At 38.3% G+C, this 15654-nt stretch overlaps 1 protein-coding gene across 1 annotated transcript in view; it reads right to left on the bottom strand.

The window, feature by feature from the left end:
• Positions 1–15654, bottom strand: part of LOC140949858 (uncharacterized) — a 32205-nt gene that overhangs the window by 15841 nt on the left and 710 nt on the right. The window contains exons 2-18 of the mRNA XM_073399003.1: positions 14320–14412; positions 13401–13472; positions 12159–12230; positions 10909–11023; positions 10093–10166; positions 9640–9733; positions 8966–9060; positions 7973–8050; positions 7764–7877; positions 6804–7158; positions 6594–6718; positions 5146–5206; positions 3719–3808; positions 3263–3294; positions 2752–2917; positions 1761–1900; positions 998–1075 (exon numbers count right to left, since the gene is read on the bottom strand). Coding sequence (XP_073255104.1) covers positions 998–1075; positions 1761–1900; positions 2752–2917; positions 3263–3294; positions 3719–3808; positions 5146–5206; positions 6594–6718; positions 6804–7158; positions 7764–7877; positions 7973–8050; positions 8966–9060; positions 9640–9733; positions 10093–10166; positions 10909–11023; positions 12159–12230; positions 13401–13472; positions 14320–14412 — 1854 coding nt within the window. The remainder of the gene's footprint in view (positions 1–997; positions 1076–1760; positions 1901–2751; positions 2918–3262; positions 3295–3718; positions 3809–5145; positions 5207–6593; positions 6719–6803; positions 7159–7763; positions 7878–7972; positions 8051–8965; positions 9061–9639; positions 9734–10092; positions 10167–10908; positions 11024–12158; positions 12231–13400; positions 13473–14319; positions 14413–15654) is intronic.

Raw genomic sequence — 15654 nt, forward strand, 5'->3', positions numbered from 1 at the left:
TTCCCAAAGATATTCATTAAAACACAAACTTGGTGATCAAATGATAAAACAATTATTGAACTCAGATATCCCAAAATATTGTGATTTGTCAGTGTCTCGCAGATCAATTAATAAATAATAATTGATCTGCACGCCAATGACAAATCACGATATTTTGATCAACATCGTCCAATAATTTTTAAAATATTTGCCAAAAAAAAAATCGCGGTCAAATTTGTTTATTTTCCCAAAGCGAAACGACGATTTTAGTCTTGCAAAATGTACAGTTCCAGTTTTGGCAAGTTTTACGTCATTATTTCTTGCTATGAGGACATCTACGGTCGCTAATACATCTAAAAAGATAGCAATGATCACTCCCAGCCATAATTTGCCATTATCGTCTTTAAGATGAAAAGTTCAACATTTTCTGTTGCCTAGAATAAAAAAACTAGACTGTAATTTCTTGAATTGGCAAATTTTTTCACTTTTTGGCCCTCTGAGAAACCAAGTGACGTTGCTTTTATCTCATTAGTCCTTCAGAGCGTGCATCGTGAATAAGGTCTAAATAGTTGGGCAGCCATTTTGACTATTTTAATGCTTTCATGTTAAGTTGCATGAACTGTCCTTTTTCCTGGTGACCAACATTTTCCGTGTGGTGTCCATTTTATGATTTTAGCTCACCAAAAGGCGACTTTCAAAAATGTTGAGCTTGGGAACACTAGAAATTCAGAATTCTTATTTCTTAGTCTAAAACCTTTCAGGTAAATATAGTGGATGCTTTCATGGGCATTTCATGCAATTACTTAATTTACACTTTTCAGTTGTGAGTAGAGGTTTCTCTCTTGCATGGCTTTTAGTGTTTACGAAGTCACTCGCATCGCTTGTCAGTTGCATAGACTAGGGTTTGTTTACACCCTAGGAGACTTACAGGTGACGCAAACGACTTTGTAAATGCCAAAAGCCATGCAAGAAAGAAACCTCTGCTCACGAGGTATTGAACAGTTCAAGTAACTCTCACCTCTTCATCTTCTGTTCTCTTGCTGATGAGAAGAGGTGGTGGTGAACTACCAAACAATGACACAGCTCCTGCAGGCAGCTGAAATGTAGCAAAAAGACAGTCAGAATCAATATTTAACAGTCATTGCTCCAGTCAATAGCCCATGAGGGCGTGAGGAATAATTGTTTTAGTAAAATCCAACTAGTTGGTCAAAAATATCGAGAATAAAAGAATTTTAGCTACTTAAAGCTAGACTTTAATTCTTTTTTGCCGCCAAAAAGCGCGCGCTTTTCGCTACTAGTAGGCTATAACATATAGCCTAGTAGTAGCTCAACCAATCAGAACGCAGCATTGATAATAGACCACTAGTTAATAATATATAATATTAATAGAGGAGTTACAGTATTTTCACATGGCATTAAGTACGTAGTTTTTACTTTTGGGTCGGTGGATGAAAGTATTCAAATGAAACCTCTACGAGTACTCTCACATGGTCACACATGGTACTACTTATTTAGCTCCGGTTCTTTCTGTTGGTCCGTGGTTAAAATCATTTTGGTTTAACCATTCAAATGAAACCTCTTTGACAAGGTGCTATTTATTCAGTATGTAGTTCTATTTTCTGCAGCGTCTGTGGAATCCTCTGAAGTGACCATTCAAATGAAACCTCTTCAGCAGGACTTTCGCATGGTACTATTAATTATTTAATACTTCTCAGATAAATATTTTTTCAAAAACAACATGTTACGACCCCCATGGGAGTGTACATGGAATGGCAGCAAACCTTTTTCTTGGGTGGCGCTTGAGCAGGAGTTTCCTTTGCTGGAGGTTTATCAGCAAACAAATCACCATCGTCTTCTTCCTCACCATCATCACCAAACAAGTCAACCTTTTTGGATGATGCCTTCTTGGCTGTTGTGGCCTCTGTGGGTTGGAGACATAAATAAAGTCATAGGTGAAATTAGAGGGGGGGAGAGGGGGACCGTTGGGCCCCCTTTAGTGGTAGAGAGTTTTAGATTTGAGGATGAGAGCAAGTATGAGTACGAGATTTAACTAAAGTTTTTGTGCATGTTCTCAAAACAAAAACACCCCGAAAGCTTCATTTTATTTTTATTCACTTACAAAGTTGGAACGGTTATTTACACTGAAGGAGGTTCAGCCCTCCCCGATAGCAAAATGATAAAACATCTTACTTGATAACTTGTTCCCGCCACTACAACATTCTTGCTAAAAATCGTAGAAGAATGACGATGACTATCACGTTTTCTCGCCTAAATGACGCTGGCTCACATGTGAGCAATACTGAGTATTGAGAAAATCTCATACTCATAGTCATACTCGTCACAGAATCTAAAGCTCTCTAATATCTATACTAATACTAACTGAAGGTTATGGAAGTGAAGTGCTTTGCGTAAGTTTCACGTGATAGATTGTCAAAAACACGCATGATTAGATTATGAGTGATAGAAGGTCCAAATGCGCATGATCAGATTGCATTCTATGCAGTCCATTCCTTCTTAGTGGAAGTCCAAATGAAGCTGTTTACATACTTGCAATGCATGCAGAAGATTAAGCAAAAAGGTACACGAAAGCTGGGAATGTCCTCTAGCAGTCTGGACGCCTCATGTACTCAATTTTTGGTTGGGCCCAAGAATTTCAGAGTCGCAAGACTCTAGGGACCCTGTAACTCTCCTGAGACAGCTGCCTTAGTCGGGCTTGAAAAACACAATTCAGTGTAGGCCTCAGTATTGAGCAATCATTCTGTGTCAACATACCTTGTGTTGTTGGAGCAGTCGATGGCTTAGATGTTGTACTGGTAAATAAATCATCTTCATCATCACCATCAAACAGTCCTCCTCCTTTCACTTCCGGCTTGGGTTTGGGTTTTGTCGACTCTGACACCTCTTTTGAGTGGCTTTTAGTGAGACTACTGGATAAGTCCTGTTAATATGTAGTAAAAAACAATTAACACAGCCCAACCTCTACACAGAAGGGACTAAGCAAGCCATAGAGCAGGGCTGTCACTAAGTGCCAGTTGCCAGGGGACAGGGATTTCATCTGGCTACTGTAAGCATGACACCTTGGTACTTTTGTAGGAAACAAAAGGAAACTTGAATTCTTAATGAAAGCCTTGGTAGAGGATAATAGATTAGGAAATTACTACTTTTGCATGTGTGTTTTATATATTGATTACATCTGTCTGCTGTTCTTCTTCTTAAAATAAAATCACACAGGCACTAAAATATTATCAGCAGCAAAAAATAACGAATCCTCTGATTTCCTCACCTCTTTGGTAGGTGATCCAAACAAACCAGAATCTAACAGGGAAAAAATTCGGAAATAGGAAAATACATGGTTACCAAGAAACATTTTTTCTTAACAATAATTTACCCCATACATTGGTGTACTGTGCAAAGAAGGCAGTGCTAATCAGTTTTAGTTATAACAAAATAAAAAAGAGTAAAGTGTGTGCTCTGATTGGTCAACAATTTGAACTGTTTACTATTCAAAAAGCATTCATCCATTTACCACTTAAAAAATTCTAGCTTTTCCCTGCTAAAAAAAGTTAAACCTCCTGAATGTATACATAACTTAATCATGCACGTCAAGCTGTTGATCAACGGTTCATAAATCCAGTACGACACCAAGTCAAATACACACACATCAAACCTTCTGTTAAATGATAGTAAAAGGGCCTGTGTTTCACAGGTAAGACAACAGGGAACAAAAGTATTGACAAACCTCCGAATATAGACACTGCACCAACAGGAATTCTCTTGCCACTTGCTGTACTTCGTGCTCTGGGTTTAACTAATGAAGACTCTCCATCTTCTGGATAGTAGTGGATAAAAGGAGAAAAGATATCATTGCACTCAATTCATGGGTTTTCCGTTGACCTCAATGCATTTCCAAAGTATCGTAGTTCCAGACCCAGGGTTTGTACCCTTTCTTGAACAAAAAATTCAAGGACTTTTCAAGGGCACATTTTGCATTTTTCAAGGACTCCATTGAGTGCAAAAAGGAGCCTTGAGTCTATGTCCTCTTTTAGTTCTTCCACATCAGGAGAATTTTCTCCCGAAGGTCTTTGTGTTTGCTCCTTTTCGTTTGCAGTTCTCCTTTAACTATTAGGTCAGGATTGAAATTCAAGGACTTTCCAGTACCGACTACAATTTTCAAGGACTTTCAAGGATTTTCAAGGTGTGTGCAAACCCTGCCGACCTCTTTCCACTGTTGTATGAAGATTGGTCATATATTATTCATAGTCAATTCTTTAACTCCTGGAGTCAATATAGAGGGAGAAAATATTGCGCTGCTAATTTTGAGTCAGCGTGCATGACATACTGTGGTGTTACCATTTCAATGAAACCCCTTAACTAGTACTTTTCAGTGGCCGATCCAGACCTACAGATAAGCGGGGGGGGGGGGGGGGGGCAGTCATCCAGACCCTCAGATAAGGGTCGTGGGGGGAGGGGGTCTCTTGGGCCTCAGTTTGGTCTAAACATAAGGGGAGGCGAGCCCCTCCCCTGGATCTGCCACTGCTTTTGCATAGTCCTACAGTCAACTCTCTCTAAGATGGACACCTTTGGGACCAGCACTAAGTGTCCATCTAAGAGAAATGTTCATCTTATAGAGAGTCAAAGAAAGGGTAAAGAAAGGTAAGGACCAACTTTAGATGTCTGTTCTGCTAGGGTGTCCATCTCATAGAGGTGTCTGCCAAGGGACAGTCAACTGTATTTGCTTTCCTGTACTTTACAAAATCAAAATAACTTAGCATTTTTCTAAAATTTTCAAATTTTCACATTGGCTGCCATTAGGAGTAAAAGACTTGAAGGAGATCGTAACTTCCGGCAATAAAATTTACAGAATTTTTGAGAGGGCATGACCTGTGCACCGCCTTTGCCACTCACATGCTACTGAAAGAGAGTCAATGTTTATAATTTTACTGGGATCAACACCTGGCCAAGGTTGTTCAAATGTTGGATAACGCTATCCACTGGATAAATCGCTATCCAATAGATATATTTGGAACCCAAGTGTGTTATCTACTACATAAACATTTATCCAGGAGATAGTGCATCTACATTTTGAACAACTTTCACCACCAAACCCATCAGTTTCAAACTATATATTTATAACTTGATGGAGCTACAGGTAGTAAGGGAACACACCCTCTTTTGGCTTCTCCACTTCATCTGTTTCTTCAGTCTTCTGTTCTGCAAACAAGTCCTCCTATGAAAGCAGACACAATACATGATTATTTATCAAAAAGCAAGGTTTTGGTTACATTAGTTTTAGTAAGAAGGTATTCTTTTAATGCTAAAACTCATATTTATCTATTTTGAACTCTATAGTAAAACTCTATTCTCCTGTTGCTTTCAAAAGGCTCAGTTTTGGCCTCCTCTTGGACGACTGCATTTTTAATAAGTACTTAATATTATAGTCACAGACATTATTTTAGCAATTTGGAATGGGACAGAAAGTAATGCAATCCTCAACCATGCTGAGAACGTTTGCATATACTAAACATATGGTGAGAATCTGCAGCCTTTTGCACCATTTTCTACTGGGCATAAAAGCATAAAAGCTTAGCACTTTAATAAAAATTATGGATCAATTCTGAGATTGTTACAAAATATTTAAAATTTTTCTCTTATTTCCTATTTTTCGCACTTTTCCTCATTTCGTGAAGGTAGCCATTTACAGTGAAACCTTAATATAACAAAGGGCCAGGGGACTGGAAAAATTTGTTCCCTATGATAAGGTTCCATTGCATGGAGGTTCTTTTTCATAAATGTTCATATTAATCAGCCAAAGAAAATCGTTTGCTACACCACAGACTTTGCTATATAGAGGTTTGTTATATCAAGGTTCCACTGCACAGTGGAACCTTGGTATAATGAAGGGCCAAGGGGCTGGCAAAATTTGTTTGCAATTACGAGGTTTCATTATATTGAGGTTCTTTTTCAAATACAGTTGAACCTCCCGTAAGCGACCGCCCAAAATGCAAAGACTGAGTCGTTGCTTACGGGGGGTGGTTGTTTACAAGAATCAAACTATAAGGGGTCTCTTCCGACAAGAGGTCCAGGCAAATCTACTTTATGGAGGATAATTTATTGCAAGCAATGTCTAAGTTCCTTTATGTGTAGTTCCATGTTGTCTCTAAAGTTCTTTGTATACTCTGAGTAACATAGCGCACACAGCGAAATAGAGACCAGAGAATGCGTCAAGTGGTCGCTTACAAGAGGTTAAAAACAATGGAAAATCATTAACTGTCAAGCCCAAAAAGTGGTCGTGGTTGCTTACAGGAGGTGGTCATCTACTAGAGGTTCCAACTTTAAGGCTTTGGCTGGGAAACTTTTGGTGTTTTGGATTGGCAGTCGCTTATGGGAGGTGGTTGCTTACAAGAGGTGGTCGCACATGGAGGTTCGACTGTATTTTATTATTACTGGGGTAAAGAAAATCATTTGTTAAACCAAGGACTTCATTATATAGAACTTCGTTATATCAAAGTTCAACTGTAATTGGAAGAAATTTAAGAGCCAATAACTTCTTATGGTCTGAGAAATTGAGCAGCTGCAAGTATCGCTTCATCAACCCTCTCAATTTCAACACATACCTTTTCCCCTTCTACATCATCAAACAGATTCCCTCCTCCACTGAAAAGCCCTCCCTTCTGTCTGAATGGAGTGCCCTCACTTCCAAACAGTCCATCTTCTTGAGGGCTTGACTGACCAAACAGATCTAAAATAGAGGTGCAGAGGGTAAATAAATTAAAGGACTTATTACTTCTGCTGTCATTATCATTATCATTATGGACAATTCTCACCATCTTCAGCAGGAACAGACTGCCGTGTGTCCACACTACTGTGACTTGTCTTACTGCCACGCCTTTTCCTGTGCTTGTGTTCTCCATGTGATTCAGACCTATCTTTCTTGTGATGGTGATGATGATGATGATGAGATTTTTTCTCTTTTGTTTTGCTGTCACCACGGCTCCTTTTTGATTCACTGCGCTCTTTTTCCTGGTCTACAGCAGTCTGTGGTATTTGATGTTCTTCATCACTCCATTCACCATCAGCAGGTTTTTCGTCCTCATCTTCATCTTCACTGTCTTGTCGCTTGGGAGGTGCAACACCAATTTTGGCCGCAAGCTCTGCAGCAAAGTCTAAACCACCCTTGGGCTGAAAACACAAGAAGTAAGTCTTTAACCTTACATTTAGTCACACACTGAATTTTCCTTGGGTTAAACTTCTTGAGTGCAAGGAAAAGTCACAAGCACATCTCAATTTCTCCACGTAACCAAACCATCACAACAACAAGTGACATTAGAACTTAGGTCAATTGAAGGAATAACATTGAGATGCTGTGCTAGACATCCTTTTCCTTCCCCCTTGTTGAGAAAACAAGGGAGAAGGAGAAGGAGAAAATTAATGTCAAATTTCACAAAATGACTTCTTACACATGAAAGTTTTAGAATTTTACCTGTGTTTTCACAATTCTTGTGAAATTTGACATTCATTTTCTCAGACTTCCATGAGAAATTTTCTTTGGTGTTATTACAGATTAATTACATCTTTAGCCCTTGAAAAACGTAAAAAAGAATGCAATATCCTTTAAATTATTCCGGTACAATGTTTTTGCCCTCTGATAATTAAAATTACTCAATTTCCTGATGGATTCCATCTTAAATTCCTCATGACTCTTCAATTTCACAATTTTTTTATGATATTAAGTAGCAATAAGGTACCAGTATGGTTACTGTTTACTCGACAGTTATAACCCTCACCGTTTTAGGCTGTTCCTTTTTCTCCTCTTCTTCTTCTTCGTCATCCTCTGATTCTGACAGTTTCTTTTTCTCTCCAAATAAATCGTCTTCATCCTCATCTTCTGACTCAATCTTCTGTTCCAAAAAAAAATTATTTTTGTCTTCTACTCTATGCAGCTATTATTCAGAGACCGCACCTAAATAAAGCTATATAATTAATGGTGACATACCTTTGCCTTTTGTTTTTGTTTTTTCTCAGTTTCCTTAGGCGCTTCTGTCTCTGATTCACTGCTGCCTTCTTCTGAGCTCTGTATGAATACAATTTAAACTTATAAAAATGTAGCCTGAGGAAACAGACAACATTTCACGCTGCCATCACTGCTGTCATTGCAAAATGATGTCTAAGAAACAAGCCCAGAAATTCCATACTAGAGTGACTTAGTAACAGAATGGGAATGTCATTTGATGATTGGATAGCATGCGTAAAGGACTTAGTACAACTTCCATTGGTCAGGCCGGGTTTTTTTATTTGCACGTGCTGTCGTCACAGCCTTTGCATTGTCTTTGCTAAATCTGTCTATTGATGATGCAATAACACCCAGATATGGTTAGTGCTTCTGATTGGATGAAGAAGATTTTCAACCAATCAGAAGCACTACACTGATTTGGGTAGTTACATGTCATCAGTATGGAATTTCTTTGCTCCTTCCCCGGGCTCCTTCCTCAGACGTAATTTTGTGAGGAAACCAGTTTTGGCTCCATGATAAGTTAGCTGTTTTCTCAGGCTAATAAATATGATGATCTATGAAATTTTCATGTAATTACTTAAACCAGACCAGCCGTTTCATTCCTAGTCAAAGTTATGGCAAGATTACTTGTCACTCTACCTTCATACTCTGAGAACAAAATCCTATGATGCTACTTTTCAAATGAACACTCTGTGACAGATTGTTTGCTTAAAACTATTTATTTCTTAGAATTTAACGAAATTGTATAAGACTGCTAATTATACAATAAAAACCTGCGAGTAAGAGGATCCTGAATGTTGACTTACAGGCCTAAGCGTACAATTTTTTTTTATAAGATTAAGAAAATAAGAACCTGTTTCAAATTTTAGGCTAAACAGGCTCTTGTATAAAATGGGTTCTAACCGGCAAATTTTGGCTTGAAAGATTCTTTAAAACCAGGTCTTCCTTGCAGGTTTTTACTCTATTTTAACTTGCCTCACTCTCTGATTCACTGCTTTTGGAAGATGCTGATGATTCACTTTCACTTTCATTTTCACTAGATTCTCCTTCCTCTTCCTCTCCCTCATCTTCTGTTAAATTAAAACAAGCAAAAATAATTTGACAACATAAAGAACTACTGGCAAACAAATATTAGTTTTAGGTAGTGATAAGTAATTGTCACTGGCTTTAAAAAAATAATATTACTTGAGAGGTGGAAGTTTGGTGCCTGAGATATTCAGGAGCTTTCACTATTGGCAGCCTGGCAGCCCCTAGAAGGAGACTGCTACCATGGTTGGCAAATCCTGGCAATGCAGCCATGAGTCAGCATGCGAAAGGGAAGAAAACAGGTACCCACCACAATGAGCAAGACAGTGGAAAGAGGGAAGGGAGGGGGTGGGAAACCACTATAAACTGACTCTCCACGATTGTGAAATGCCAAGGCTGAGTGAATGCTCACTAAAACTGCCCAAAAACACCAAAATGCCAGAAAGCTAAAATGCACCTGAAAATGCTACAACTCCAGGAGCGCATGGGATCCTGGTGCATGTGCATCTGGCAATACCGCTAGCCAGGAAGATAAAACTAGCACTCCTTGTTATTAACTCTGTTAAATTGCATTTAACTGCATGCAAAAAAAAACAAACTATATATATCAATAATTGTGGTACCTTCTCCAGATGACTCTCCCAGTCCAACAAGCTCATCCCTGAAGAAATCTGACGTGCCAATCAGATGAGGTAATGGACGATTTCCATAGACATCCTTCAAAATAGAAAAGTATTGAGACTTCAAACACTTGCACATGTAAATGTTATGGTTTTAAAAATTTCTAACCAGTTTGAAAAATTCACACTAATTTGAAAAATTTAAACTGGTTTAAAAAAATTCAAACGAAACATTAAATTTGAACCACAAAAAAAACTGTTTTCTGTGATGCTACCAAACAGAATTCTGCGTGAAAACATTGATAATTTATTATTATTATTATTAATATTATTAATGGTTATGGTTCAGCATTCAGTACAGTATATGCAGTGAATGAAAATGAGTTTGAGACAAATAAAAATTTAACTTACATTGTAAACTTGCTTAATTTTTCATTATTTCTTGTCAAGATCTACCTTTGGTTCCAAAATAACTTGAGGCTTGAATCCTGTCTTGATATCTTCATCTTCCTCCTCTTCGTCATCTGAGTCTGTAGGACAGAACACAAAGTGTCACCTTTTTTGAACAAAAATGGCCCATACCAAATAATACCAACTGCCCATTCTGCAATAATATGCTACTAATTAATGTTTGCTCCTCGTAGTAAACTAACTTAAATTGCATCAAACTAAATCTTACATTGCAGGAATTTCCCCCCAGCTGCATGTGTTCTCATAAAATGTTTTGAGGTCACATAACCTGCATGTGGCAAGAAATTTGCACTGGAATTTTTACAGTTGTGCAGTTTAATATTAAGGGCCTGGTGCAAAAGGGTGTAACTGACAATTCTGCTTGAAATAAAACATTGCTCAAAACTCACTAAACTCAAGAATTTTAACCATAAATTATCCAGATGATTTAACCTGCATGTAGCAAGAAATTTGCACTGGAATTTTTATAGTTGCGCAGTTTAATATTAAGGGCTTGGTGCAAAAGGGTGTAACTGACAATTCTGCTTGAAATAAAACATTGCTCAAAACTCACTAAACTCAAGAATTTTAACCATAAATTATCCAGATGATTTAAGGAACCATCAACTGCTATTCATAGAAATAATAAAGGACTTGTTCTCTAGGTGACGCTGTATTCTATTCCAATAAGCACAAGCAATGAATACAATGAGGGCATGGCTTGGTTTGTCAGCCAAGGTTGGTTCCTTGGATGTGAGAAAGGTCTCATAGAAGTAAAATATTTTATACGTTGACAAACCAAATAGTGTACTGTCTACTTACGTTCTGTTGTAAGCTCAAGAGTAACAAATGCATTTTCCATCACACTGATGCCATGTTTAACAGCTTCACTAAGCCTGGGTATTACTTCTGCCTCTCTCTGTTCTCTTGTTTTTGCCTTTTGATGAGACAGAAAAAGTTTCAGTTAATTTTAAATAGGATTCAAAATAGCATGCCACTTATGAGATAACCAGTCAAGCTTAACCCTTGAAACAAAATTGTACGTAAACTTTGCTGCAGTACAGTGCCACTCAATAGACAATCACATCCCCTTCAAAAGGCCATAATTGAGGCTTGAGGGATACTTCCAATTTAAAAAATACAGGGCTGGTTGCTTTCTGTAACAATAAATTATGCTGCAGGGCATGGGATCTATAAGAGAAGTTATCAGCCAAAACAAAAATGCAAAGTGTCAACATAAATCTGGAAGGATGGTCATATATACTTTGCAAGGAATTAACAACCAAGAAATAGTCATGGCAAAGATATAGCGTAGAGCTCTTACTAGGGGTAAAATGTGTGGATTGGCATTACATAAGGAGCTAAAACCTTAAATGACTGTCCTTTAGTTTTGTGCAATACCTTTGAGTGATTTGCCTAGGGTAGCAAGCCAAAAAATGAATGGGAGTATTAGTTACACAGCTGGTTCTTCTTGGGGGTTAAAATAATTATTGGATTTGAGCCATGCCCACTATAGGCAAGATTCTTTTCTTTCGCACACATTTTTGAAACCTATCGAAGAGCACCATTATAATTGTTATGGTGTGGTAGGGGAGGGGGGGGGGGGGCGGTGTAAATCCTCACAGGGAACTGAGTGGCATGCAATGCACTATTCTTCTAGCAATCCCAAAACTGTAAGAATTGGAAAACAGCTTTGATGGCAAAACAAAATAGTCCCGTAGGTCGACAGTAAATAAATTACCATTTAACAGCACCAAATTTAGTGAGCATGGGCATGTAAAAAACTATGATGTTGTTTTGTCAAGATGTGAAGACATCGGTGTCGTAAATCCCACCCTTCCACAATTTTGTAAGACCAGAGGAGAACTTTTAATATTCTTAGTTCCAGTGTAATGTATACTGACCTGAATGCTTTTATTGACTGTACTGGATAAGCTATGTGCATCTCATTATCACCAAAAGAGAGAATGTGATCTTTAAGGCCATCGAGTAAAGTAGGGAGAAAGCTTGAGTTATCACTGCCCATGTCAACAGGACAGAATAATACTGCAAGCATTGAATGAAATAAATACCTTTTCTGGCTCTGCTGTTTTCTCTTCTACTTCATTGGTTTCATCTTTGCTAACATCTTCTTCATACACACGCTAGTTGGTATAAGAAAAGTAAAAAAAAAAACAGTATATTATGGGTACCACGAAAGGTCCAACTAAGATCAGAGTAATATTGGAGTCAAAAAAATATGTATATATTAGAGTCACTGTTATTGCAAAGGTCCGAGTTTGATTCCCAGTCAAGCCCGAATTTATGTTCAGGTTTTTTTTCAACCGCTTAGGTTGTTTATTCAACTGTGGGGTTCATCTCCACTTTCAAAACAGATTTTTCTCGAGAGTTTTCACTAAAACCTTATCACTGCTGTGTATAGTATTTAGGAACATACTGATCTGGCTGAGGAATCCTGGTTAATTGTGAAATTCTCCTCACAACTGGACTGGTCTGATCAGCCAGTTCTCTAACTAATGGTAAGCAACCCTAGGCTTGAATAAATTTTATTCAGCCCCAAATTTGTTACCAAAAAAGCAGCATAATATGAAGATATCACTACCAAGTCAGGAAACTAGGAGGAATGATTGTGGGTTAAAAGCTGTTTACTCGAAGCTGTTTCTCCCCTTCTTTATTACAATGTAGCTTTAACCTGTGGTTCACCATCACATTCTCACTCTTTCCCCCTACATCCTACTTCTCTCCCCTTACCCTTCCCCTACTCCTTCCTTCATTGTCTCACCCTCCTCGTCCTACTCCTTCCTTCACTGCTTCATTGCCTTACCCTCCCCCTTCTCCTTCCTTCCTTCCCCCTACTCCTTTCTTCATTGCCTCATTGCCTCACCCTTCCCCTACTCCTTCCTTCATTGCCACACCCTCCTCCTCCTACTCCTTTCTTCATTGCCTCATTGCCTCACCCTTCCCCTACTCTTTCCTTCATTACCTCACCCTCCTCCCTACTCCTTCTTTTATTACTTCACCCCCCCTACTCCTTCCTTAATGGCCTCACCCTCCTCCGCCTCCTCCTTTCTTCATTACTTCATTAACTCACCCTCCTCCCGCTACTCCTTCCTCTATTTCGTGACCCTCCCCCCTACTCCTTCCTTCGTTGCCTCACCCTCCTACTCCTACCTCTATTTCCTCCCCCTCCCCCCTACTCCTTCCTTTGTTGCCTCACCCTCCTTCCCCTTCCCCATAATGATGTCTCTAGATCTGTCTGATCAAGTCATGTGTAGGAATACTGACATCAACACTTGGAAAGATTCATTACTTACGTTTTCAATGAACTGATTATTAGACAACATTAAGAAGTCATTCATTGTATTTTGCACCTTGGAATCCATTCCCTGTCAAAAGAAATACAAAAATGTGGGAATTTCAATGGTGGTTGCTTATATACTGATGACCTTCATAAACAATCTGGTTTATAGGTGAATCTTTGTTTACATTTTTTGCTTCACTAACATACACGTTTCATTCCCTAATAAAGCTATTAAAATAACAACTCGAATATTGAAAGAGCATAACAATTTCAATTATCTCCAAAAATTTGAGCCTCATATACCAAATAGTTTTGGAGAAATTCTCTTCCAAAAAATCAAAGTTTGCAAAGAATAAATGAGCCGATAAGCATTTTTGCAACCTAGCAACCTCACAGTTTTTGATTGCTGCTATTTCCTATGTCACTGAATGCAAAGAGCTGAAAATTGCACAAACTGTTCAACGTAACCAGCTCTTTCATTTTTTGAACCTCATTTGTACATACGATGGCATCTTCTATGGGTTTACTGCTATGCTACTGAGAAAAATGTAAACAATGACATCAGCAAAGATTATATTTTCCCTATACAGTCGACTCTCTCTTAACGGACACCTCTATAAGACGAGACACCTCTGTAAAACGGACTCCTAGAGTTGGTCCCTGCCTTTCTTTACTCCCTTTAGTTGACTCTCTATAAGATGGACATCTCTCTGAGATGGACACTTACTGCCGGTTCCAAAGGTGTCTGTCTTAGAGGGAGTTGACTGTACACTGTTAAATGATCCCAGGATGATAATTTAGATTTGGTGGAAAACCTAAGGCTGAAATAAAAGAAAGACTGAAAAAAATTATTGCAGTCTTTTGTTTATTTGTCACGTTATTTCTGTCATTTCTATTCTTGTCATGAGTGACTTTGTAGCTTGTTGACTTACCTTCGTGCTATTGACTAAACCATCCACCTGGGTTTCTATTTCATGTGTCTGGGAGATCATCTTTTGTGAAAATTCTTGCAGGTACAAAAGAAGCTGAATAATGGCAAAGCAAAAGAAGTCATAAGGTCCTTTTCATTCCAAGTAGTAGAGAAAACCAAAGAAAAATTAAAGGTATTCAGGGTTGTCAGAACGTTTTGAGGTAGATGGCTGAGTTGACAAAGTAAGCAGTCATTCCAAGGATATTTTATTTAAAAAATGCCATCTGTAAAGAAATGCTAAGCAGAGTAGCCAGCTGATACTAACCAAGTAGGTGGTGATTTTAGCCGGCAGCCGGCTACTTTTGACAACCTTGGGTATTAGCTTATCACACATAAGAGTTTAGCTGACAGATTCAAAAGGTAGATGACCTTGAGTGGTATAGTAGCACTCACTTCTAATGGCTTCTTGATGGCAGCACTTTAAAGTACATAAAGGCTAAAATGCTAGAGCACAATTACTAACTCAGCAGATCTTTGGATGAGTAACAGAGCTAGTTTCCTGCAAGCTTCTGACATCTGCTAATTTAACAGAGGTCAGTTAAATCTTGATAAGATTGTTATTTCCTAAATGAAAGCAACTGACCACGAGCAAGGCCTGAACCACTAAGAAAAGAAGAGGTTTTATATCTGCCAATTTCAATACCTTCTCTTTGCCTCAGTATTTCCACTCAGAGAACACTGATTTCAAAATATTTCCTCCCAGTTGCTGCTAATGCATTCGAAGGTCATTTCCTCATGTCATATGACACAATATGTGTATACTTAAAATTTAATACATTTTTAAGTGAATGAGGAAATATTTTTAGTTATATTGCTAATGTTATGTTAATATTAATTAAATCAGTGAGGGCCATTCTATGTAATATCATTCCCACCCCTTTCCCTTCCTAGACTTTAAAATGATACGTTTATTACTGCCTTCAGTCACTTGAACTAATTATAGAATAAAAGGAAGGGGTATAACCTTACCCACTCAGAATTACTTAACTAACTTCTAAATGACTGTTTGGCTTGTAGCACCCCTGTGCATCCCAAGGGGGCTTCAACTTTGTTTTTAATGTGCCATTTTGTAATTTTTCAGCAGGGATCCTGCAAGGCCATGGCCTGGTGGGAACACTGGTCATGTTAAAAAACATCTTTTTCTTTTAACGGGTGAACAGGAAGATATGTGATACCACTTTGATTTAAGCATTTATGTCAGAGTCTAAGTATGTAAGCAATGGTGGGGAGGGTGGGGGGGGGGGGGGGAAGGAGGTGCAATGGCACTGACATCACTTTATAATATCATTGGTAGCAC

Source organism: Porites lutea, chromosome 10, assembly GCF_958299795.1.
Source record: "Porites lutea chromosome 10, jaPorLute2.1, whole genome shotgun sequence".
NCBI classification, from domain to species: Eukaryota; Metazoa; Cnidaria; class Anthozoa; order Scleractinia; family Poritidae; genus Porites; species Porites lutea.